Source organism: Nannospalax galili, unplaced genomic scaffold (assembly GCF_000622305.1).
Source record: "Nannospalax galili isolate Female #2095 unplaced genomic scaffold, S.galili_v1.0 scaffold185, whole genome shotgun sequence".
NCBI classification, from domain to species: domain Eukaryota; kingdom Metazoa; phylum Chordata; class Mammalia; order Rodentia; family Spalacidae; genus Nannospalax; species Nannospalax galili.
In genome coordinates, this window is record NW_008355474.1 from 3,106,058 (window position 1) to 3,131,033 (window position 24,976).

Consider the following 24,976-nt stretch of genomic DNA (forward strand, 5'->3'; position numbering starts at 1 on the left):
AGCCAAGTTGTGTTGGAGTTGTCACTGGGCCACACAAAAAGTATCACCATCACCCCTGGGATAGAACTCCTCTGGGAAATGTTACATGTCTTTGTAACCCTTATTTCCTCTCCACACTCCCAGATCTTCCTGAGATCAGTGTGAGCCATGTCAACCTGACTGTCCGAGAGGGGGACAATGCTGTAATCACGTGCAATGGCTCTGGTTCCCCACTGCCTGATGTTGACTGGATAGTCACTGGGCTACAGTCTATCAACACCCACCAGGTAGGCATCCTAGGACCAGGCCCTCTAGGACATAGAGTTAAGGAATGATTTTCCCTCAGTCCTAAAAAAGGAAATTCCTGCTAAGATGAAAACTGTAGGCTTGGATTCTATCTAGCTTTAATATTTTCTTTATATTTCTATATTATTTATGCTATTTAATCTCTCTGTGCCTTAGTTTCCTCATTTGTAAAATGGGTACAATGTTACTATTCACCACCTAGTATTAACGTGAGAACTGTCTGAGCTATTTACTACACAGAGTCTGGATGTGATCAGTGTGTTTTCATTAGAAAGACCTCCTTTAACATTATCTTGATTCCTGAAGACGTTTGGGGGTTGGAAAGGGGAGCCAGTCTTGTAGAAATGGTTTGGTTATTGTCTTCTGATTGGGGTTTTCAGACCAATCTGAATTGGACCAATGTACATGCTATCAACTTGACCCTGGTGAATGTGACGAGCGAGGACAATGGTTTCACCCTGACGTGCATTGCAGAGAACGTGGTGGGCATGAGCAATGCCAGCGTTGCTCTCACTGTTTACTGTAAGTGCATGTCATCATGGAGGGCAGCAGGGAACCAGGAGGAGGCTGACACAGGAGGCTGGGAATGGGGCAGGGGCATTGCTAGGATCATCTAGACCCTTGACCCCAGTCTACCTACAAGGAAAGAAAAGCTGTCATAGAACCAGACTGAGAAATCAGTCTTTGGGCAGTAAACTCAAGAATGTCCTTGCCCCTTCGAAGATGGTATACTTAATTCAACCCCATTTTTAAGACTCTTAATTTGGCCCATTCTGCTTTTGGAAGCCCCTGAAAGGTCTCAGGAGGGAACCTCTGATTAAGATAGATCCAGATAAAGACAGACATCTTGGATAAAGACAGACATCTCTTCCCCTTTCTTGACTGGTGGTGAGATTTAACTTCCTTCAGCCTTTTCAGAGCAGAATGGGGAAGAGTGGAATCCCCATCCCACTTCCTAAAACATTACCCAGGAGTCTCTGTGCCTTTGGTATCAGCTTATTTTCCCCCCACAGATCCCCCACGAGTGGTGAGCCTGGTGGAACCTGAGGTGCGCCTGGAACACTGCATCGAGTTTGTGGTGCGTGGCAACCCGACTCCCACACTGCACTGGCTGTACAATGGGCAGCCGTTGAGAGAGTCTAAGATCATCCACATGGACTACTATCAGGAGGGTGAGGTCTCTGAGGGATGTCTACTCTTCAACAAGCCCACCCACTACAATAATGGCAACTACACTCTCATTGCCAAGAATGCCCTGGGCACAGCCAACCAGACCATCAATGGCCACTTCCTTAAGGAGCCCTTTCCAGGTGAGGCGTGCACACATTTCCTCTGGGAACAAGAGGGCAGGTGGCATCTTGAGAAAGCAAGCAGCATTGATGATCACAGTTACCCGGGTAATTGAGCTCACACCAGGACAGAGGCAGCCTCCGTCTGCTCCTTGTGCAAAGCAAGATAGTCCCTATTTTCCATGGCTATCACAGGAACCTTCAGGACCCCTTAGAAATAGCCACTGTGCATATAAAGATATCTTGTGTTACAATAGTCAAAGCAGGAGCTTTAGAAGTGGACGATAACTGTGAAGAATCTTGATCCAGCTCATTGCTCACCAGAAAAACTTGACAGTATGTTTTTGCTAACCTTCAGTTTCCTCAGCTGTGAAGTGGGTGTGGGTGCGTTGCTGTCTTGAGTCTTGTGGCTTCTGAATGAGTTAACATACAGGATTAAGCACGTATCACAGGGTTTGGTATTTGATTATGGTTTGGAGACTCTCCATTGCAGTGACTTCAGAGTCAGTCCAGATCAGTCCCATGCTTAACAGATCATGGTCTCAAGTGTTTTCATGCTGACTAGCAGCAAGGTTTGATTTGGAACTGGCCTCCAGGAATGGAGTGGCGGGGATGGGCTCCTTTCTACTTTTGTTTTATGGTAACTTAATTATAAAGTAGATGATGCATTCAGCCTCTGATGGTGCTGAAGTACGCAGGCTGGGGCTAATAATTGAATTAATGGAATAACTTTGAATATAGGTAGGTGATTCTGCTTTTTTGGGGTCTGTCCAAATACCTTCTGAAGCTGGGGAAGAGGAAAAGCCCAATTCTGGGTTTGGTTAAAGTAACTGGTTGGCAGAATTTCTTGATAGGGTCCCCGGGTGTTATATTTCTGTCCACGAAGCTGTGTTTTTTTGCTGACTTTTGTGATTTGTGTTGGGAACAGTCTGGGTGACATCTCTCCTGAATCAGAGATTTTAGGATGGGCATTTTTAAGCCCCCAGGTGACTTTTATACTCCTTCCTTTGTAGTCAGCTACCACTGTCATTTGGTGACAATTCAGCTCCAGGAGGAGGGAGGGAGGGTAAAGTCCCAGAGAAGGTGGAAAAGAATGCAGTACACTGAGAACCCTTCCTCAGACCTGTCCACATCCCGGCCAGGACACCGTTGTGTAGACAATGAATAGAGTGAGATGTCCTGAGCAGTGTTTCTATTTGCATTAAAGGAATTAATGGATGATAAAAGGCAGTGACAAGCAAAATATGTGCTAGCCTTGTCTAGTTAGTGACGAGATGTCTCGGTGTTCAGAAGAGTAAGTCATCTGGGGAAGCAGTCAGGGATATGCCACAACTCTCTAAGCTCAACCTTGTACTGCCTGGGCACTGGATACAAAGGCAGCCCATGTTGCTCTTCTCCTTTTGGCCTAAGGGTATGGAGACATCATATTTATCATGTATATGCCTTTCTCACTCCCAAGTGAGGAAGAACTCTATTATTAAAAGCCAGAACTCTGAAATAAGACAGACTTAGGTATAAGTCCCATCCATGGTCCTCCCAGACAGGTGGCCCAGGCTCCTAGAAGGGGCTTAGTACATGAACAACGCTCAGTGAAAGGTGATTATCACTTGATGCCTCTGTTTTTCCAGCTGTGAGATGGGAATGATTATACTGGCTCCTGCCTAGGTTGCCATAAAGATTAAATGAAGTCCTATTTGCCTAGCACTCAGCAAATAAAAGGCTTAATTGCTACCGGCTTTTGTTAAGATTTCAGGGATGCACAGATGAGAATATAGGAGTTCTAGATCAGGAGATAGTCTCTGACCCTGTTGGGAAATTCTTATGGGTATTTTTAAGGCAGGCTAAGGTAGTCACGGAGCCACAAGACCAGAGTTGATGTTTTCATGCAGTTGTCAACTGTGTGACCTAGGACAAATTACTTAGCTTGCTTTTTTCCTCAGTGGCTGTGATGAGGGGTGTGGGAGATGGCTCAGGGGGTAACAATACTTGCTCTGAAAACATGAGCACCTGAGTTCCTATTCCTAGCACCCATGTAAAAAGCTGGGTACAACTGTACATGCCTGTAACCCCAGCATCGGGCAGAAGAGAGAGCTAGCTGGCCAGTCAGCCTAGCTGAAATGGCAAGCTTCCTGTTCCTCGAGAGATCATGTTTCAAGATAATAAGAGGGAGAGATAGAGAAAGACACCTGACATCCTTCTCTGGCCTCTACATGCGCATGCATGGCTGTATGTAACACACACGCACACACACACACACACACACACACACACACACACACACACACACTGTGGTAAATATTAGTCCATAAGAAGGGACCTTCTTGAGGAGTTACCATCCCGGACTGTAGAAAGCATATGCATCCATTCACTGTCCAGCACAGTTCACACAGTTCCTGCTGGTCCTGTCCTTTTCCTAGCCTGTGCTTGAGGTCTGGGGAGGACCATTCCCAGTATCATCCATTCTAGTGTTAATGTCTAAGTTCCTGCCAAGGTTAGAGAGCAGCTAACATGTCTCCCTCTTCCAGAGCTCTTCTCCTTCCTGGATATGGTGCCTGACTTCAGCAAAGGATTTTCCCAGTCATAGGCTACTTTGAGATTAGAGTTCACAGGCTTGGCCAAAGTATTTGGCTGCTGGGAGAATATTCTCTAATAAATGGGAACCTGATGAGAAATACAAAATAAATGGATTTTGTTGATAGCTCTGGTTTCTCGCTCTTCTCAGGCTCTGAAGCTGAGATTAAATCCCTCATCTCTTTCATTATCCCCCAAGTCAGCTTTCCCCCATGGTTACACAGAATAGGAAACAAAACAGCAGCCTAACAACAGCGCATTTACTGTAAATGGGCCTTTTCTGAAGGACTCCACAGAAAGCATCCTATTCTCCACAGGCAGAGAAGAATGTATGCTAGTTCACACTTAATATACCTGTGACTACACTGTCTGAGAGGGCTTAGCCAAGGGTTTGGTACATGGAAAATCACAGTGAACGAGGAGAAGAGTGAACAATTTGTTCTTGTGTTTTAGGGTACAGCAGACTTGTTGCAATAGGCAGTGTCATGGTGTAGTTTTCCCAAAGGGACTAGCGACATTGGCATCAACTTAGGGATGCAAAATTTCATGCCTGGAGGTGTGGCTCAGGGCTTCCTTAGAAGGTACCAGTGAGAGGTTAGAGTGCTTGCCTAGCATGTGGGAGACCATGGATTCTATCTACAAAACACACACACACACACACACACACACACACACACACACACACCACATGCACACACATGTACAGTATTGTTGAGACGCAGGCAGACCTTCTGAATCAGAAAATGTGGGGTGGAAAGTACTAGCCTTTGTCTGTTTTTAAACTTTTAAAAACTTTTCTTCATTTTGAGATCATTTGGACTTTACAAAAAATATTACAAAACACTACAAAGAACTTTCTTCTACCCTTTACCCAGCCTCCTCGGATGTCAACATCTCACTTAACTATAAGTCCAGGACATCATCGAAACCAGGACATGGATACCAGTCTAACAATATTATCTAATTTATAGACTTGATTGATGTTTGAGCACTGATCCCCCCTGTGTCCTTTGTTGTCGAGGAGCCTACCTAGGATTAGACATTGTATTTAGTTGACACATAACTCCAATCTCTTTAAATCGGGGACAGTTCTTTAATGATTTTGACACTTGAAGAATAGTCTCTAGTTATTTTGCAGATTAGGATTAATCTGATTTATTTCTTCCTTTAAAATTTATTTTTATTTTATGTGTATGAATGTTTTGCCCACATGTATGTAGGTGTACCACATACATGAAATGTCCATGGAGGCCAGAAGAGGGTGTCAGATTCCCTGGAACTGGAGTTATGGATGATTGTTAGCCACCATTTAAGTGGTGGGACCTAAACCTGGGTGCTCTGCAAGAACAACCTGTTCTCTAACCACTGGGCAATCTCTCCAACCTTCATCTGATTTATTTTTAATGGTTAAATTCCAGTTATGTGGTTTATTTTTTTGTTTTTTGTTTTTTGGCAAGAGCATCATGGAAGTGATTCTCCACCCTTGTGGTCCATCCTTTTGGGGATTGCAGACTGTTGACATGTTTTATCTCTAGTGATGTCAGCTTTATCACTTAGTCAAGATGCTGTCTGCCAGACTCCTACGCTGCAAAGTAACTTATTTCATGCTTTGTAATTAAACGGAACAAGGATTTGAAACAACATCAGTAACTTTTCACATCATTTTTTTTCTTAATTTTTAATTTTTTTTATGTGTATGAGTGTAACGCCTGCATGTAGGTAGGGGCACCTGAGTGATGCAGTGCCCGCAGATGTCAGAAGAGGGCACTGGGTCCCTGGAACTAGAGCTACAGATGGTTGTTAGCCACTATGTGGGAGCTGGGAATTGGACCCGAGTCTTCTGCAAAAGCAGGAAGTGCTCTTAATTGTTGAGCCATTTGTCCAACCCCTATTTGTTGGGATTTTACTATGAAGATGAGCTTTCCTTTCTTTCTCTGCTTATTTATTCAATTATATATTTGCATCACAATGGACATGTGGATGTGTTTATAATTCATATATTTGTTTGCTAGGTTTGCCATAGTAAAGTGGTGTAGACGGGTAGCTTCAACAGTGAAATCCATTTTATCATGGCCTGGAGGCTGAGAATGTTTTAGCTTGGCTCCTTCTGAGGCTGTTCTCCTTGGCTTGTGGATGCTGCCTTGTTCCTGAGTCTGCATGGTCTTCCTTCTGAGCATATCTATGTTCTAATCTTTCCTCATCAGGACGCCAGTAATATTGGATGAAGCCAGCCCAATGGCCTTATTTTCATTTCCATGCCTATTGAAGACCCTACCTGTAAATAGAGTGACATCTGAAATACTGGGGGTTAAAACCTCAATATAATGGATTTTGAGGCAACACGATTCCATTTATAACAATTTTATGACTGATATTTTGTTGCTTAGATTATCCCACATTTCACCTGTGTGTCAACTCCTGTCTTCCCTCGCCAGGACTCATTATCTTGAAAGCACATCTTGCTCTGTAGTGTACCAAGCTGTCCCAAGTACATCTTATATTTTTTCAGCCCTAGCCCTGAAATAGTCCATTTCTTTAAGAAATTCTCATTTCTTTCATTGGAGAATGGTATCAGTCACCTTAAAATGATTCTTTGGGGAGAGTCCCCAAATGTCTCAGTGGCCTTCTAGCATCGCCTGCACATACTGAGGGGAGGAGTTTGATTTTCGGATCACCCCTGGGCCTGCTCTGTGGTACCATCCCCAGTGCTCTTGGTCCTGAAGGAAGGAAGGTTCTGGACAAGACTGTAGATCAGGGATTAATGCCCTGCCTCATAGTGAAACTCGCTTGGTTTCTAGTTCCCAGTGGGCCTTGTCCTTTGAAGCCAGGAGCTTTATCTCTCACTCCTCCATCTGGAAGAGCAGTAGTGTGGTGTGTTGGGAGGGTGATGTACCAAGAATTTCAGTGTGTCCCTTGCTGTGGGAATGAGGGACTATAGCAAGCGGGAGAAGTCACAACTACTAAGATGATGTACTATACTGTGCCTGATCTACTTTTTTATTATTATTACACTTACTGTCTCTTGTCCTTTTTTTCCCACAGAGAGCACAGACTTCTTTGACTTTGGTAAGTTTGCTTGGCTTTTGCTTTGAAACTCTTTTATCCTAGTAGTTTGGTGATTGTTAAATCCAGACAGCCCCCTTGCCTGCTCTGTGTAGCATACTTAGCTTCATGGTAGCGGAGGGTGTCTGAGTGAACTACGGAAAGGAAGAAGAGTAGAAGTGCTGTTTTACTTGAGAAATTCGGGGCCCACTTCTTTTCAGTAGTTGCCCCACACCATGGTTTCCTCCCTCCCTCCCTCCCTCCCTCTCTCTCTCTTTCTTTCTTTCTTTTTCTCTTTCTTTCTTTCTTTTTCTCTTTCTTTCTTTCTTTCTTTATGTTTTCTTTTTTCTTTTTTTCTTTTTTCATTGTATATTTTTATTGCAGTTTTGTTAATTTCATACTGGTATTAAGGGGTAAATGCAGGGTTAGGCAGGTGTTCTGCCATTGAGCTATATCCCTACTTTGCCCTGCTCAGGGAGTTTTCTAAGATATGACCATGTTATGTGTCTCCTCTACCCAGATGAAAAGGGGCTGCAGCTGATGAATATGGGGTTTCCTGTGCCTAGGTTGACACCTATTGATCTTCTCAGTTGTTCTTACAGAGAAGATATGGGGCTATAACCTTTTCAACATTTCTCACCTGCCTTAAGAGAGCAAGCATCTGGCCAGAACCCACCTTGGCTAGAATCGTGATTGATTTCCCATAGGCTCATGCATCCTCAAGTAGAATCATTGAGGCTCACTTTATAAGAGAGGTTGGGGTGGGGCTAGACAATCCTCAAAGGGGTTGGGGTTTTACTTCCTCTTTCTTTTCTTCCCCACACGAGAATGGTGGCAGCACTGTATTACTATTTCCTCCTAATGTCTGGCCAGAGATAGTAGAGCAATCCTGTTTAGGGACACCCTGGCCATTTGGCACTGATGTAAATGCCATCTGTGGCTCTTTCAGTTGTTCTTGGTCTTAAAATACTCATAATCTCACAGATGTCCCTTCAGAGAATTCAGAACTGGGGCTGTTTCTTGCAAGTAAGTGCTTGTAGGTAGAGAATGACACTTGGTAGTGTTTCCTGGTCCAGTGATTGTTGTTTAGTTTGAACTGCTATTGTGTTCTGAAATCCGTCTTAGGGGAATGGGTAGCTGGCTGTTCATGAAGATATAAGCCTGGGTTTTACTGAGGAGTAAAGAGAGAAAGAGGAAAGCATGGGACAGGAAGGAACAGGAAGAGAAATGCCCTAAACAAGGGGTAATAGAATGCCAGCGACAGCTGCCATCACTGGTAAAATCTACCTAATCCATACCCTGGCCAGGATCCCAAGCTCTTTTCCTCATTCCTGCCCCATAGCTAATGGTGCATGTTGGGTTACCATGTATTCTCTGGACTGGGAGTGGAGTTCATTCCTTTGACATTTTCTGTTGCTCTATAGCATGAAACAGGTAGTTACATAAGGACCATGTCTTTTGCCCTGGTGTCTAGGAGTTGTGCAGGCCCTGTAGCTGGGCCTCCCATAGCCAGTAAGATAACTGCCCTCTATTTGTGTTTATTTTCTAGAATCTGATGCAAGCCCTACGCCTCCTATCACTGTGACCCACAAACCAGAGGAGGACACTTTTGGGGTGAGTTGCTTCCTGATTAACAGGAACATACTGACTGGTATAGTGTTTTTCAGACTTTGTTTGAGGTGCTAACTTTTCCACATATTATCTTACTTGGCACCTTAGTACCCATGGCTGAAAAAATGTGATGAGGATTGATCTCCTTTGAGGTGATTTAAACTGTCGTTTGATGGGAGTAGTTCAGTGTTTGGGGAAGCCTTTGAGGTTCTTCCCCAGGGTTAGGAAGAGAACAGTTTGAACTTCTTCAGCCTATTAGGAGCCTGACTGGGCCTGGCTGGCTGGGCTGACTAACTGGGCAGGCCTCCTGCAAAAGCCCTTGTTTCCCAGAGCTTTTTGGATGGGTTCTTCAAGCCCTACCTGAGTCTGAGATTTCCCTAGGAAGAAGTAGAAAGGAGACTCCTGGTTTCAGAGCTCCCAAATCTTCCTGAGTAGAAATATTACGTAAAAACTTTCAACAGGAGGATCTAGAATTTACTTACTAATTAAAACACTGGACAAAAATGTCTCTAAGCTTGCCATTGTAGCTTTTGAATGGCCTCCAGGTAAGAGGGGCTTAGAATATCAAATCAGGGAACTTCCCCTAATCAAATTGAGTAATTCATATTCTAATTAAAATTTAAAGCTCTTTTAGGGGCTCATAAATTACTTCCTCTAAAGACTTTACTCCAGGGGTATCCAACCTTTTGACATTGTGACATGACACTGTTATCTACAAATGTATTGGATTGCATTCATAGCTATTCTGGGGTGTGTGTGGCCCATGGGCCTCAGGCTGGACATGCCTGAGTAGCGGAGGTCTGGGGGACTCCCATTCTGCTGAAGCAGTGTTGTTTTCATCTGGGCACATATAATACTTTTGAGGCACTGGGTTTTCTGTGAGTGTTCCTGACTGTCATTGTTTGACTTCTAACAGGTATCCATAGCAGTTGGACTTGCTGCCTTTGCCTGTGTCCTGCTGGTGGTTCTCTTTATCATGATCAACAAGTATGGCCGACGGTCCAAATTTGGGATGAAGGGTAAGGTGGCACCTTTAGTCTCAAGAGTTCCATGGTGGAAACATGGCTCCTTTTGATCAAAAGATTCTCTTTTCATCTTCCTGTGCACTCTGAGAAGCCTCTGGTCATAGGGCCTCTGTGGTCCTGGTGGAGACTCCTCTCTGCACCCTACTCTTGGTAATTATAGACTGAAGGCTGTGTTGGGATCTATGGGGACGAAACTGTGATGCTGAAAACCATTGCTTACTCAGATGGACTTGTGTGATGAGGATAGTTTGGGAAGGAAGTTGAATTTGAGGACAAATAAAGAGGACTTGGATAATTCTTTTCAGTATTGTTGGGCTAAGGAACTCCTCATTTGAGTGACATTTTGTCTCTTGTCTGTGCCTATCTTTGGAGTATTGTTGGGAAGGAATTAGCACAGTGAGATACAGGGTGGTGAACTCTGGTATTGAAAAGCTGCCCATGCCGCAGTATCTCAGCACGTAGCTCTACACAGAGTCCTGGAATGGATGCCAAGAGCAACATGGTTTCTAAATCTGCTGGCCAGCTTCCATGTACAGAGTACTTAGCCCCGTTATGGTAGGGGAGGGGTGCTGAGATGTGGCGAGCTGCCAAGGCTCTAGTGAGGGGATAGGCATGAAAGGGGTTAACATGGTAAATTAGCATCCACCTGCCTGATCTCAGAGATAGATGTGGCCAAATGGTTCAAGGGAAGCTGGGTACCACTGGTTCCAAAATAAACTTGATTTTTAAGATGTCCTTCCAGCTGAGGTTGTCATGTATGGCAAATGTTGGCAGGAAAGGTTACTTAAACAACATTCAGGCTGGTGTTTGCTAGTGATACTATGAGATCCAGAATGACAGACTTCTAGGGCTTTAATAGTGGGGGCCAGTTTTTGTGCTGGGAGTCCTGCCTTCAGGGCTCATGGGTTAAAGAAGAGTACGTGAATGACATCCACAGGGATAGTATTTCCTGGATTTATATGCAAGTAAATGTTTGAGTGATTCTGTGTGGTGGAGGGTTGACTATTGCACATCAATGGAGCTAGATTTAATTATATTCTCAAGATTCTCTGCCTCCTTTAGAAGTTAAGAATACTGATATGTAGCAAGCCAGAGGGGACTAGAAGTGTGGAAACCATGGGCCCGATAGACTGTTTATTTATTTTTTTGAGGCTTTTGCCTCTGCTCTTTGCGTTTGTTGAATTTGAATAAAATTATGACAGAGACAAGCCAAGGTTTCTTTTACCTCTCTCCCCTCTCCCTCTCTCTTTTCCCCTTCCTCCTTTCCTCTCTTTTCTCCTCTTCCTTCCTTCTTCTCTCCCTCCCTTCCATTTTTTCTGGGAGTCATAATTGAACCTAGGGGCCTTATGCATGCCAGACAACTGCTATGCCCCTTTAGGCATTTTAGTGGATAATCTGAAATATTCTGATCAAGAGAAATACATGTGCAGGAAAATTCCAAAGAGGGAATTGATGGCTTAACTTCAGACTCCTCTCAGCTACCTTGACTGGAGGTATTTTATGTGCCAGAACTCACCATGTGTCAAACAGAGCTCCATAGGTTTAGTTGGGATGACTGCTGAATGACTCAAAGACTTCTAGCTTAGGTAATTCCTGGGTCTTTGGTTTTGAACACTAGTGCTGTTTTTCTGCAACTTTTTCCTGCCATAGGAGGAACTGCCTAGTTTTTCCTCTTTCTACATGGGAAAACATCAGGATGTGGACCAAGGAGAAGAAGGGCCATTATTGCTCTTCTCCCAAGGAGGCACAGCAGCAGCTGAGACCCTGCAGCATGTTTGGCAATGCAGCCAGAGCAGATTTTTTCTATTAATTGTCATTCTGTTTCTGGAACAGTGTGTCCCCATGTCAGATGGATTAGGCAGCACCCAGGGCGGTGCCTCCCTTCAGCTGTCCTTAGTCTCTCCCAGTCCCTGATCTCCTTTCCCAGGCTAAGCTACCTTCCTTAGTCCTGGTTGGTCCAGGAAACAGTGGCCCCATAGGTAGAAGTGAAATATCACCTATTCCAAAGTCATGCAACCTGAAGTTAGGCTAGAGTTAGAGGCAGGTGGAGATGCTGTGTCCAAGCCTGACTCTTTGGAATTAAGCTGGTATCTCTCTGATCTTTATTATGCTCCATTTTGTGTAGGTTTCATCTCATTTTAGGATAAATAAATAAATGCCGCAAGCTACAAATAATTTTCATTTTTGGTTGACTTTTCATGTCAGTGTCTTAATTTTTCTTCACTGTGATGAAAACGGAAAACACTAACCAAATCAATTTGGGGAGGAAGAGGTTTATTTGGCTTACATCTCACAGTCCATCATTAAGGGAAGCCAAGGCAGGAACTCAAGGAGCACAGACAATGGAAGCTTATTGGCTTGCTCCCCTAGCTCATGCTTTCTTATACAACACAGGACCACCTACCCACGGATGGCACTGTCTCCCTCCCACTTCCCTGAACAATCAAGACAGTGTGCCACAGAAATGACCACAGGCCAGTCCGGTGAAGGAAGTTCCTCAGTTGAGGTTCCCTCTACCCAGTATATCAAATTGACAGCTGAAACTATCTAGCACAATCAGCAATTTTATTTTGTTGCTGCGACCAGACACCTAAGAAGACACAACTTAAGGGATGAAGGTTTATTTTGTCTCATCATTTGGGGGTATAGTTTATCATGATGGGAAGGTGTGATGGTGTTCATGGTGGCAGAAATATATAGTTGCGACTCCTTAAATCTTGGCTGACCAAGATGTAGAGAGAAGAATGTCCTGTTTCAAGTTCCAGGTCCATGGGATGATGCCAATCAATCACATTTTCTCTCAGATAATCCTCTCTGAAATGTATTACGGACATATTGAGAGGTGTACCTCAGTCTCCTAGGTGATTCTAAAGCCAGTCAAGTTGACGCTGGGGATTAATCATCACAGTGAGCATCCAGATTTAGGGAAGAATAACAAAATGTGTTCCAAAAGTCTCCCAGCTCTGCCTTTGATGAACTCCCACCTCTTTACGTATAACCTATTTTCAGGTTTGACAGTTCAAATCTGGGGGAGAATCTGTTTTTGCTCTTTGGCTTCAGAAGAGTTACTTACCTTCTCAAGGCCTTTATTTCCTCAACTTTGAGATGGGAATAAAACTACCTATCCAAGGAGTTGCTGAGTTTTGTGATAGGTAGGTAATTGTGCAAGTCAGGGTCTTATTACTATGACAAACTACTTGGAGAAAATCAATATATAAGAAGGAAAGTTACTTTTGGCTCATGTTTTAATGATTTTAGTTTATTGATTCTTGGCCCCATTGCTTTTGGGCCTGTGGAGAGATTGCACATTGCTGTGGCAGTGCATGAAGGAGAACTGTTCACCTCATGGTGGCATGGAAGCCAAGAGAGACAGGAAGTGACTGAGGTACCAATATCCACTTCAAGGCAGGCTGTTGATGACCTAACTTCCTCCCTCTAGGCTCCACCTACTCAAGGCTCTACCACCTCCTACTAGTGACACAGGCCAGTGACCAAGCCTTTATCATATTTTCTTTAAGGGTGCTTTGGATCTACATCATAGCACTGGCATATAAAAGAGTCTCCTTGGCTGCCATATCTCTCTTCTTTTCTTGATGTATCAGCCTTTCTAGCCTCCTTTTACTGTCCTTTCATGATAAAATCACCCCCAAGACTCCATCATGCATGCCTTTATGTCACATAATATGTAGTAAGATAGCTCAGCATGCATCTGTCCATCCCTTTGTCTTAGTCTTTCTGTATCTTTTCTGTCTCAGCTGTTTCTGCACATTTGCCTTCCTGCCATGGGCCATCTCTCCCCCCCCACCCCCATTCGTGTCCTGCAGGCTGCCAAATCAGCAACTACTTCCACCATATGAATGCAGTTAGTGGCTTATAACCAGCTCAGTTTTATGCTTCTAGATATCTGTGTATGTACCATATAAGTATCTCTCTATAACTATCCATGTGTAGACTTGTACATATTGCCCGTGTATATGTACATTTACAAAAATATATTCCTTTACATGTATTTTACTTTATATACATGTTCATATTCTAAGTCACCTACATTTTGCCTACTGACTTGCCAGGTATCAGAGATCTGTCCATGAACTGAGCGGACACCCACATTATGGAAGATGAACATCTTAGCCAGAACTTATAGAAATGAACTGAAAGTACATTGTCTCAGGCTCCTCTCTAAACAACTACCATCTCATCTACCCAAGTTTTGGTTTGGGAATGTGATAACATCTTTTGGAATCAAAGGTTTTTAAATGTTGCTGAGCATATAGTGTTTTTTTTTTTCTCTCTGCTACTGATGCAGACCAGTGTTTCAGCCTCGCAGGGCTAATCTGAGAAGTGTCTGTATGGCCTGGGACAGGACTCCTACTGGAGCCCTGTCCCAGCTGTGCCAGACCTTTGCTCTTTGATTACCAAATCCTGGGGTGGCCTGGGGCAGGGTGAGGGGTGAGTGCTTGTGAGGTTCAGGTAAGGAGCTATTTATTGAGAGCATAGAAATATATAAAATTATTTCAGAGTAGTAACATTAATTGTGTTGTACCAGTGCTTTCTGGGCCTAGGAGAGATGGTTTAGAATTTGTGCTAAGCTCATCCTCCCCAAATGGTTTAATGTTAGGTACTAGAAGATGGTGGCAATGATCTTACTTAGCTCCTGTATCAGAAGAAATGTGGCCCAGGAATGGAACCTACTCCTTCTGGTTGTTTGGTTAGTGCGCTGGGAATATCTTAACTGAAACCTCACCCACTTTTCAGAGTAACACAAATGATCTAACTTCTTTGTCTCCATTGCCTTATTGTGAACATTCTCCTTGTATCTGCCGTCTTCATTTCACATGCTTGTTAGAAAAAAAGCCAAGTCAAATGCTCGCATGTCTGAGCAATAATAAAATACACCATACAATTTTCATATAGGGTGAAACCATTTAGTGGAAAGAAAAGTAACCGTGTGGCGTTTTGGCCTCCTTTCTTCATGACCTCCTGGTATCTTTAGGCACATGTGAACATGAGACGTTAATGACTGAGCTATCTATCTAGCTGCTCACCCTGTATCTTTAAATACCTGTAGATCAGAGATGACTGGAGAATTAACTTTGTACTTCATGGTTTCCTGATATTCTTACAGAGAAAACACAATAATGGTTTAGTAGTACAGAAACAAGTCTTGAACTTATTGGGATAATGTCCCCATTGTGCAGATGAGAAAAAGAGGCCCTGAGACATTCAGCAAGAAACCAGAGCCCAGAGGCAGCTAGAGCACTCAGTTCCGCTTCCTCACCCACTACACAAGTACAGAGCGCCTGGGAAGGTCTGGGGAATGTAACTGGATGGTGAACAAACCAGCTTGATTCTTTCAAAGCTGCATCTAGTTATCTTTCAGTGTCAACCCCCTTGAACACAGCAATCAGAATTCCCTGTTATGAGCTCTATTTGGTTAACCTGGAACACAGCTTGTTTGGGGGACATGTGGGAGTCCCACCCTTGCTTCTCAAGTTGAGAGGCCTTCCTTCATTTCCTTCTGGACACATTAATGACTATGGACTGACGGAAACCAGAAGGACAGGCAGAGGGGAGTCAAGGACTGTGACTTGGGCTTTCCGTAATTCCTTAAGTGCTTCATTGGCCAGCTTGCTTTTCATCCCAGTGATGCATGCTAGTGTCTCGGATGGCCCTGTGGATGAACACAGGCCTCACAGGATGGGTGCATTGTAAGTAATGGTTAACAGGTACTTAAAGTGGTTGTTTGTTTGATTATGATTGGGAATTATCTATCTTTTTCCCCATTAACGGGTGGTAACTATCCTGTGAGCAGATTATAGGATCATGCCAGCATCTCAATTTGGAAAGACTGGCTGTCACCAAAAGATCTCGGGGGCTACTGCCATATTTGAATGGTGTTGTCATTCCTCACAGTTAAGGTAGTGATTAGACTCAGGGAGGAGTCATTTCTGATTTCTTTCCCAGCCTTGAGTCATTGAACTGAGAAAGGTTTTCTCCAGGTAGATGGAGGTCAAGATGGGAGGAATCTTGGACAGCTAAGATTTGATGTGGTTGAGGTGGGTCCATGTGTCTACAGCTATACACACAGAGCAGAGGAACTGGCATAAGAAGAGTAGGTGGGGATATACCATATATAGAAGACATTAGAGGCCCTTAAAGGGGCCTGGATGCTGGATGAACATGCCATTGGTAACACCTACTTAAAGTTGCTTCCTTTGCCCTGATACATATACTTTCTTGAAGTCTATTTAAAGGGGATCAGAAACTAAGAGCAGTGCAGGACAGAAATGAAGCTGGTAAAGAAATTACTTCCTATTGCATGCACATTCTTCCATATTCTTGTTTTCTTTCTTCACTTCTTTGTCTATATCCTTTCCCAAACTGATGTGTGCAAGTGAGGATGGTGCCTTGGCCACTGTAAAAACCTTATACTTGGGATTATTGGCTTGGGACTTCTGGTGCAAGTTGACTCTTTGGACATATTTTAAGAGGGCTTTTTGGCTTTGCTTCCTGTGTTGTCCTAAGGTCCTTGCATTGTCCTAATTAATACTTGCATTCTCTTTCCTTGTTTTCTGATACACTGATAGACCCTCCAGTCTTGAGATCCCCTAAATGACTCCTAGCATTTGGGCATGTCTAAATTAAATAGGATAAGTTTGTGGCAAAACCCTTCTCATCTCTTGCCTGGGCTTCACTGAGAGGCTTTCTCTGTAGACAAAGCCTCACTCTGCTTGAGGACCAAGTTCTAGAATATGGTGCTGTGGAGCTCCAAGAGGTTTGGAAGGCAATATGTATTTTCTCTGGCTTAGCTTTGCTGCTCTGCCCTTTGTGGGGCTCTTCAGATGTGCAGTGCATCATTCCAGTGGTCCCGTCATGGTTGTCACTGGTTGTATTGAGACCTGGATTGCTCCATTCCTTCCTTATACTTTACTCTCTGGGCTCTAGGGAGCCGAGTGTTCTCTACACTGATGCTTATACATGAAGAGAAATCCCTGGACATGGACTGTGATACAAAATGTTTCTTCTATGGCTACCTGCTGGCTGGCTGTTCTTCGCAAGCCTCTATAGCCTGTTTGTTGTGCCAAAGATAGCCAATATGCTTGGCTGTATACTCAAAAGTGGTTGCCTCTCAGAGTCATTTAATTTTGGCAATGAAACATAGTGCTTACTAATCCATGTCATTGTAACTGCCTCCCATAGAGTTAACAGCCCTTTGATAGCTCAGTTTAGAAGTTCTTAACCTTTTTGTCTCCTGATGCTCATGGGACAGATGATATTCACATGTCCTATGCCTGTGGGTGTAACATGGCTCTTCCAGAATTTCTGGCCCTCACAGTAATTTTACACCCAAGAAAAACATATCAGATAATGTGTTAGTGTTAGCAAAATTGGAGATTTAGAACTAGGAATGAAGGTTTAGAACTAGGATTGCTAATTTTTTGCTCTTAAAAAAAACTCCACAAACATATCTTATTATCTATCAAAAGTCATGATGATATATTCTCTGACTAATCCATCTATCCCAGTGTACGGTGGTACCAAGAGGTTTTGAAAGCCAAAGTGGTAGGGGGCTGCCAGCCTTGACTTTCCTGTGCTTTTCTTTGCTCAAGATAACTTTTGCCCCTGCTAAGTTGCAGAAACTGCTCCAACAGAACTCCACCTCTGTTCTTGTGGCACATTCTTTCTCTCTGTGCATCTTCTCTTCTGGGCCTTAGGGGCTTTCCCTTGCCCAGAGGAGGTATGATCAAGGCCTTTGGCTAATGAAAAACTGTCATGTGGCAGCAGTGTCCTAGTCTGTGTTTATGTAGTCTAGTCTCCCGTGAACTCTGCAGAGAGCTTTAGGATGTCCAAGGAGCAATAATGGAAGCCACAGGCAGCAAAGCTGAGAGATCAAAATAATGGTTGGTAAGAAAGTATTTCTTTAGATCAAGGAGAAGAAAAATCCCATGCTAATAAGAACCACTACTAAGCCAACTGCTGTGAGGGCTCACCACCTAAGCTCCTTCTCAACCCAGTTCTCATGCTGCATGCCCATCATGGAGGTGAGGGAGATGGGGTTTTGGAGAAGTATGTGCTGCAGGAAAGAAGGAACCTCTTTCATCCAGCTGTACTTCCAGCATCCAGATGTGTCTGCCATTTGCTCCCATCCCAGAGGTTCCAGAGGGAATGAAAAAGAGCCTCAGGTTGATCTGTATCTGACTCTTTTGCTCACAAAACTTAATGGCACTCTCTTCCTTTTGCACTACCTTAGAGAGGGTCCAACCAGGTTTCTGATCTGCCTGCCTCTTCATTCTCTTCCTTGCATTAACTGTGCTCCCACAGACCAGAGAGAGATTCATTCACCTGCCCTCTCCCTGAAAGCACTGACTACCTAATTTGTGGGGCACGGTGCAAAATGTTCAAGAAGTATTAGAATTTCAAGCAGCTCTAGCAGGACATTAAACCCAAGTGGAGGACTTTCTGAGTATGGAGCCTGGTCACTGACTGTGAAGCCAGTTCCATCCTCTGAATACAGAATCCAGCATGGTTCAGGTCCTGGCTCTTTTATTCTTTCCTGAATAGTGATGAAGGGAATAGGTATTTCTATGCTCATTTTTTAAAGCAAAAGTTGGAACATCTGATGAATTTTCACTTTTAATTATAGTAGGGGATAGGTATAGGAGGCATTGAACATTTTTAATTACCCATTATGTGCCAGATGTCAAATATATGTTTATTCATTTATTTTTATGTGTGTGCACGTGTACTTGTATTTATGTGTGTGCAGGTACATGTGGAGGCCAGAGGTCAACCTCAGATGTTGTTCTTGAGGAGCTGTTCACCTTGTTTTTTGAGACAAGGTTTCTCATTGGCCTAGAACTAGTCATTTAGGGGAGGTTGCCTGATCAGTAAGACCCAGAAATCTGCCTGTCTCTGCAATCCAGTGCTAGGATCATACCAACCTTTTTTACGTGGGTTCTGGGGGTCAAACTCAGGTCCCCATAGCAAGCACTTTACCCCTGAGCCATCTCCCCAGCCAAACATATCTTATACTAGTAAGACTCGTAGTTGATTATGATTTTCATTTTTAAGGATGAGAAAGCTGCTTAGAGTGGCTGATGCTCAGTCATATTAAGATGAGTTTTTACATCATCCAGTGGTTCTCATACTTATCAGCAACTGACGTCACACTCCAGGTTACTTAAGTCAGACATGAACCTTTTATTAATACCCTGGGTGTTTTCAACATGCTATGCAGCCAAGGCTGAGGAAGAGAGTTTAGCCCCAAGACACATCTGCATATTTCACTGGTTCCTAAGGTCAGCTTTGCTATCTACAAATGAGCTGAGAATTCACACCAGCTGAAAATCTTGAGAGATTCTAAACATGCAGATGTTTGAGATCTAGTCTACGCCTATCAAGTCAGAGGTGAAGTGAGGTATCAGCCCTTTCTCTAGGGTATCTTAATACTCACTTGGGTTTGGGAATTACCATCCTCTATCTACATGGAAAGAGTAGATGATGATATGGCCAGTGCTTATCAAACTTTAATGTGCATTTGAATCTCAGGGAATTCTATGCATCTTGTTATGAAGCAGGTTCTGATTTAGCAGATTTGGGAAAGCACTGAAAGTTAGACTTTCTATAACTTTCCAGAAGACTCTATGCTGAGGACCATTCTCTAAGCCATAGGAGGCTAAATTAGTGATGAATTCATCAGGTCTGGGGCCTGGACACTTAAGGCTCTTTCTCTACTTTGTGTTTTCCTTCTTATATGTTATTAGCAAAGTGAATCTGCCTCAAAGCTTTACTGAATATAGATTATAAAATAAAGCCACTACTTGTATGGCATCTAGCTCTACCCTCTTTCAGTAAATAAGCTTTAGTTATTTCCCAAAGCAATTCTTACAGTGACCTTCAGGCTCAAAACCAAGCTTCCAACTCTTTTTTACGTGAGGTTGAGTAAAAGGCACTCCATCTGCTGATTTTTGTGACAACTCTGAATTCATAGTCAACACTGACATTCCCCTCTGGAGAAAGAGCTGAGAGCAGACCCTTAAAGAGACCAGGAGTCAGTTATTAACCTGGCATTCTCAACCCAGAGTTCCTGGTGCTGCTGTGTCAGTCCTTCCTTTCCCTGGAACTTCTCTGTTCTGTCTGTTCCCTCTCCTGCAACTGATCCTGAAGGCAATGCTGGGGACACATTAATAATTTTCCTCATCTCTGTGACCGAATCCCTGACAAAAGCAACTTGAGAAAGGATTGATTTTGGCTTATGGTTTGAGGGTACAGATGACCATAGCAGGGAAGGCATGGTGGGGGAATGGCTTATGGCTGTGGTAGCAGGAGCACAATGTTGCCTGCTTTTTCTTGTACCAGGAAGGAGGGAATGAGGGAAGGGGAGAGGGAGAGAGATAGAGGGAGAGGGAGAGAGACTGGGTTGGAAGAGGCCAAGGTTTAATTCATAAGATTTGCTCCTCAGTGACTTACTTCCTACAGTTAGGTTCTACAACCTCTCAAAACAGCACCACCACCTGGAGACTAAGTGTCTAAACATATGATCATGTAGGGGGACATTTCCTACTCAAGCCATGACAGGAGGCTATTGGGAACTGAATCGTGGACTAGCAGACCCTGAGAGGATCAAAGGAGGCCCATCATAGGCAGAGGAGCCCCATGGTAGATTGCCCAGGCACCCCACCAGCCCCAGAGATGCTGCCTTTGGTAGTGGTTGGGATCTTATTAATCTTGGTCCTGCTGCTCCAGTGGAAGGTATTTTCCCTGGAAGCCTGTCCTGCCCTCTAATGTACCATGGAATCAAAGTTGCATAGTTGGCCAAAGAAAAGAACTATTTTTTTTATCAATCCTGGATATACAGAGCCTCTCTATCTGACAGGCAGCTTGAGTTCAAAGGGGCCTCTGTGCATAGTGGCTGGCTGTGCAAACCTTTTTCCAGGCAGGGGGGGAAGAATGTCAAAGTCTGTCTACCTGCCAGCAGGTCTTGACACAAAGCCCTGAGGTGGGCACCTGGGAGGTTCTAAGAAGTGCTCTTTAAAGTGAATCTTGCTAAATAAATGCAGTCTAGTGAGTTGGCTTTGGAGTAGTTGAGGGGCATATGGAGGAGCGCCCTGTCATTCGCTTAGCTTCTCGGAGATGTCAGCATGGTTTGGGCATTATTACTAGCCAGTATGTGTGGAATTGCCTCCAACAGCACCGGTCCTTCATTCTATTCTCACTTTGCAGGAGGAAATGCTTGTTGACTGGGCTGTGTGGAGCTTGCTGCCTTTGGAGAATAGTTGCTAGGAAATAGGGGCTATTCAAAGAACACTTAGTTTGCTGCTGCTCGGGGGGGTGTGAATTGGGGAATTTTTCTAGAAGGTGGATGGGCAATTTTCATTAAAATTTTAAGGTCTTGAAAACCTATGTCTCGATACTTCTGAGAATTCAACCTAAGGTAATGTTCACAAACAGCTGTTTGTATTCATGTGTATAGACGTTTATAATACTGTGAATAATGAAGCAAACTTCATAGGAACTGCTTACATAACTAACAATAAATGACTGGCTCAATATATTACTGCCAATGTGTATGATGCAATACAATGGAGACCTTTAAGACACCAGGTTTTGTGTGTGTGTGTGTGTGTGTGTGTGTGTGTATGTGGGAGCCAGAAGTCAACAACAGGTTTCTTGCTCTATTGCTCACTCTGAACCTTAGTTTTTGGAGCCACATCTCCCACTGAACCTGGAGTTCACCTATTTGGATAGATAGGCTGACCAGCAAGCCTTTGGGGTCCTCCCGTCTCTCCTTCCCAAAGCTTGTATCACAGGTACATGCTGCTGTGCCTGGGTTTTTATGTGGGTGCTGAGAATCTGAACTCAATCTTCATGCTTACATAGCAAGTACTTTATCTCCCCAGCCCCCAGATGCCAATTAAAAAAATAATATTTTGAATTTACTCTTTGAAAATTTCATATATCTACACAATGTATATCAATCATATTCACCACCCTTACTACCTCCTCCAACTACCCCCAGAATCCCTGTAGCATGCCCTCCTCTAATTTCATGTCCTCTTCTTCTTTTTTAATTTTTTAAATAATTACTGAGTCCAATAGTGCTGCCCATATGTGCAGTGTGGGGTTATCCACTGGAGCATAGGCAACCTACCAGCTGTACCCCAAGAACACTTGACTCTCCTTCCCCTGTAGCCATCAACTCCCAATAGCTCCTTTGGTAGAGGTGAGTCTTCATGAGCTCCTCCCCCATCTATGTTGGCTTCCTCTTATGCAGGTCTTATGCAAGTAACCCTAGCTGCTTTGAGTTCGTGAATTTATTGACCATGTCATGTCCTGAAGATAGCATTTAACAACATTCTTCTTTATTCTCTGGCTCTTATAACATTCCTTCTCCCTCTTCTGTGATGTTCCCTGAATCTTGGTTTGGGGGTGTGTTGATACAGGTGCTCAATCTGTGACTAAACACAGTAACTTATATTCACAGTACTTTGAACAGTTATGAGCCTCTATACCACTGTCCACTGCAAAAAAGATGCTCTGACCAAGGCTGAAAAAAGCACAAATCTATTAGTTTAAGGATAAATATTTAGAAGGGAATTTGATAACATGGCAATTTAGCAAAACAACAATAGTAGGTTGCCTACTAGGACCTAGGACCTACATAGCCATGGGATTTTGACCAGGCAGATACAGAGTACCAGGCATGATTTCTTTCCTGTGGAACAGGCCTCAGATGCAATCAGAAAACTGTTGGTTACCCCCATAACAATTATGCCACTATTACACAGGCACTTCTTGTCTGGAAGCTCAGTATTGTAGCATGCGGGGTTCAGTGTTGGGTAAGACCTCTGATATATTTTCTTCCTTAGTAGCCTTCATAGCACCTTCCAGCACTATGAAAGCTAGCCAGCAGGGAGGATGATTCTTGGTCAGTTGCAGATTTATTTCTTTGTGTCATGCAACCAAAATGTGTGGTATCATCAGCAAATGGGTCTTGTCTTTTAGTTATGGTGAGCAACCAATAGCGATGTCAACATACTGTATTGTTTTGGGTGTCTCTGGGACTTCCATAACCAATAACTCATAGGGAGATTTCCCATGCTTGAACTTTCAGTTTTTTAAAGGTAGATTTTAATATTTCTGAAAGAATACAGGTATAAATGACAAGAGCACTTCATAGTGTAAATGGAAATCTACTAAGAAGTAGTCTCAGTTTCTACCTAATTTATTATCCTGGGGTACCCACTGTTTTGAAGTTCTTGCTTATCCTTCCAGAGATGATCAATGGAGACACAAACGTGTGTGCTTCTTTCCAATTGCTTCTACACAAATGCGAGTTTATGTTCACATTGTTCTATGCCACACTATCTTTGCTAACAATCTGTTTTGAGATGATTTCATTTCAGTGTGTAGAGATCTTCTGCCTTCTATCTTTACAGTTCCATGCCAGGAGTGTTATTGCTGAGTAATATTTATTGACATGAGATAATGTTTACAATACATTTTCAAATTAGAAAAGACTACAAGCTGTTTCTGCAACTCTATTTTGTTTTTATAATAGTAAAGAGAAAAATATTTATATATATATACTTGGGAAAATACAAGGGCTATCTAGAATTTTAGGTTAGAATGTAAATAGTAGTTATCTTTAGGTGGTTTCCCTGTGAATGCTTTAAAAAACTTTTGTCTTTATCATGTTTTGATCTTACATGTTTTCTATATGGAGACTTTGAAACAGAAAGAAATGTACCTGGCCCTATGAGGATAGCAGATATCCTGGGGATGACAGCTTGTGCCTCTTTAGCAGGTCAGAGCTGACCCATGATCCACGTAGAGCACCCTGCTCCTTCATGGGGAGTTACTTAGGATCACTGACTGCACAGTCCCAGCTCTCTCACAATGTGTACTCAAACCATCTGCTTCCAAATCAGCAATGACAGTGAGAGATGATTCAAATGCAGGTTCTTGAGCCACAATCTTCAGAATCTGAAACTCCCATGTGGGTGCTGGGAATGTGTTTTCTTCAAAAACACACAGTAGTTTGATGCTTATTAATGTTAGAGACTTTGATGTACATGAGGAACTTGCAAACTTTGTTGTGAGGAGCCAGATAATGAATATTTTACACTTCGATGGTCCTATAGTTTTGACTGCAACTGCACAGTGCTGTGTCTACTGTAGAAAAAGTCATAGACAATGTACATATGAATGACTGTCCCTGTGTTCCAATAAAACTTTATTTACAAAACAGGCATCATTTCAGAGTTAGCTGGTGCATCGTAGTTTCAGACTCTTGGTGTAAATTGATTTGTTACTCTTTAACAAATTAATCAAAAGGTGGGAGAACCACCATGAACTCCTTATATTTGAAGATGAGGGCCATGCTATATATAGCAACTATTAATTAAGTGCTTCTCATGCCTGGCACTTTTTAAATACAGTTTAAACTTTAAAGCAGCCTTGCACAGTAGCTGTTATCTGTGCTTTCAGTAAAGTGATTGAAAGAGACAATGCGATAGCTTGAGTTTGCAGATCAGTAATGGTGGTTAGCTTGCATGGTTAGTAATAGTGGTTGCCTTGCATGGTCAGTGATGGTGGTCAGTTTACGTGGCAAGTAGTGGTGGTTGGTTGCATGGTTATTAATAATGATTGGCATATATAGACTGTAATGGTGGTTTGGTGGTTGTCTTGTGTGGTCAATAGTGGTGATCACCATGCATTGCCAGTAGTGGTGGTTGGTTTACACAGCAATGGTGATCATCTCATATGGCTGTTGCTGTCTTGCTTAGGCTTACTCATAGTGGTAGACATGTATGGTCAGTAATGGCAGTTGGCTTGTACACAGACTTTTGGAAAGGATGATTTAAAATCTCTTTCCTGGACATTAGGTACCCACATGTCCCTCTAAGCCCCCAAGCTAAGGAAGAATAACTATAGCCCTGTACTTGGTGGTAGTACAAGTCCTGGGATAGCTCAGGCTCTTCAGCTGACTAGGGTCCTGGGTAGTCTTGGGATCTTCCACATGCTGCGGGCAATGGTCCTTATGAGGTAGCTGAATTTCTTTTCTTTTTTAAAAATATTTTGTTGAGTTTTTGTGCAGTCCATATAATAAATCTTAATCAAATTTAGACCCCCTCCTCCATGCATTTCCCC

At 43.2% G+C, this 24,976-nt stretch overlaps 1 protein-coding gene across 6 annotated transcripts in view; it reads left to right on the forward strand.

Annotated features, from left to right (window-relative positions):
• The window catches only part of Ntrk3 (neurotrophic receptor tyrosine kinase 3), a 395,515-nt gene that overhangs the window by 123,783 nt on the left and 246,756 nt on the right, over window positions 1-24,976 (forward strand). For all 6 annotated transcript variants that reach the window (XM_017803090.1, XM_008852847.1, XM_008852848.1 and 3 more), the window contains exons 6-11: window positions 124-266; window positions 666-807; window positions 1,299-1,595; window positions 7,188-7,211; window positions 8,737-8,801; window positions 9,715-9,817. In XM_017803090.1, the coding sequence (XP_017658579.1) occupies window positions 124-266; window positions 666-807; window positions 1,299-1,595; window positions 7,188-7,211; window positions 8,737-8,801; window positions 9,715-9,817 (774 nt within the window). The remainder of the gene's footprint in view (window positions 1-123; window positions 267-665; window positions 808-1,298; window positions 1,596-7,187; window positions 7,212-8,736; window positions 8,802-9,714; window positions 9,818-24,976) is intronic.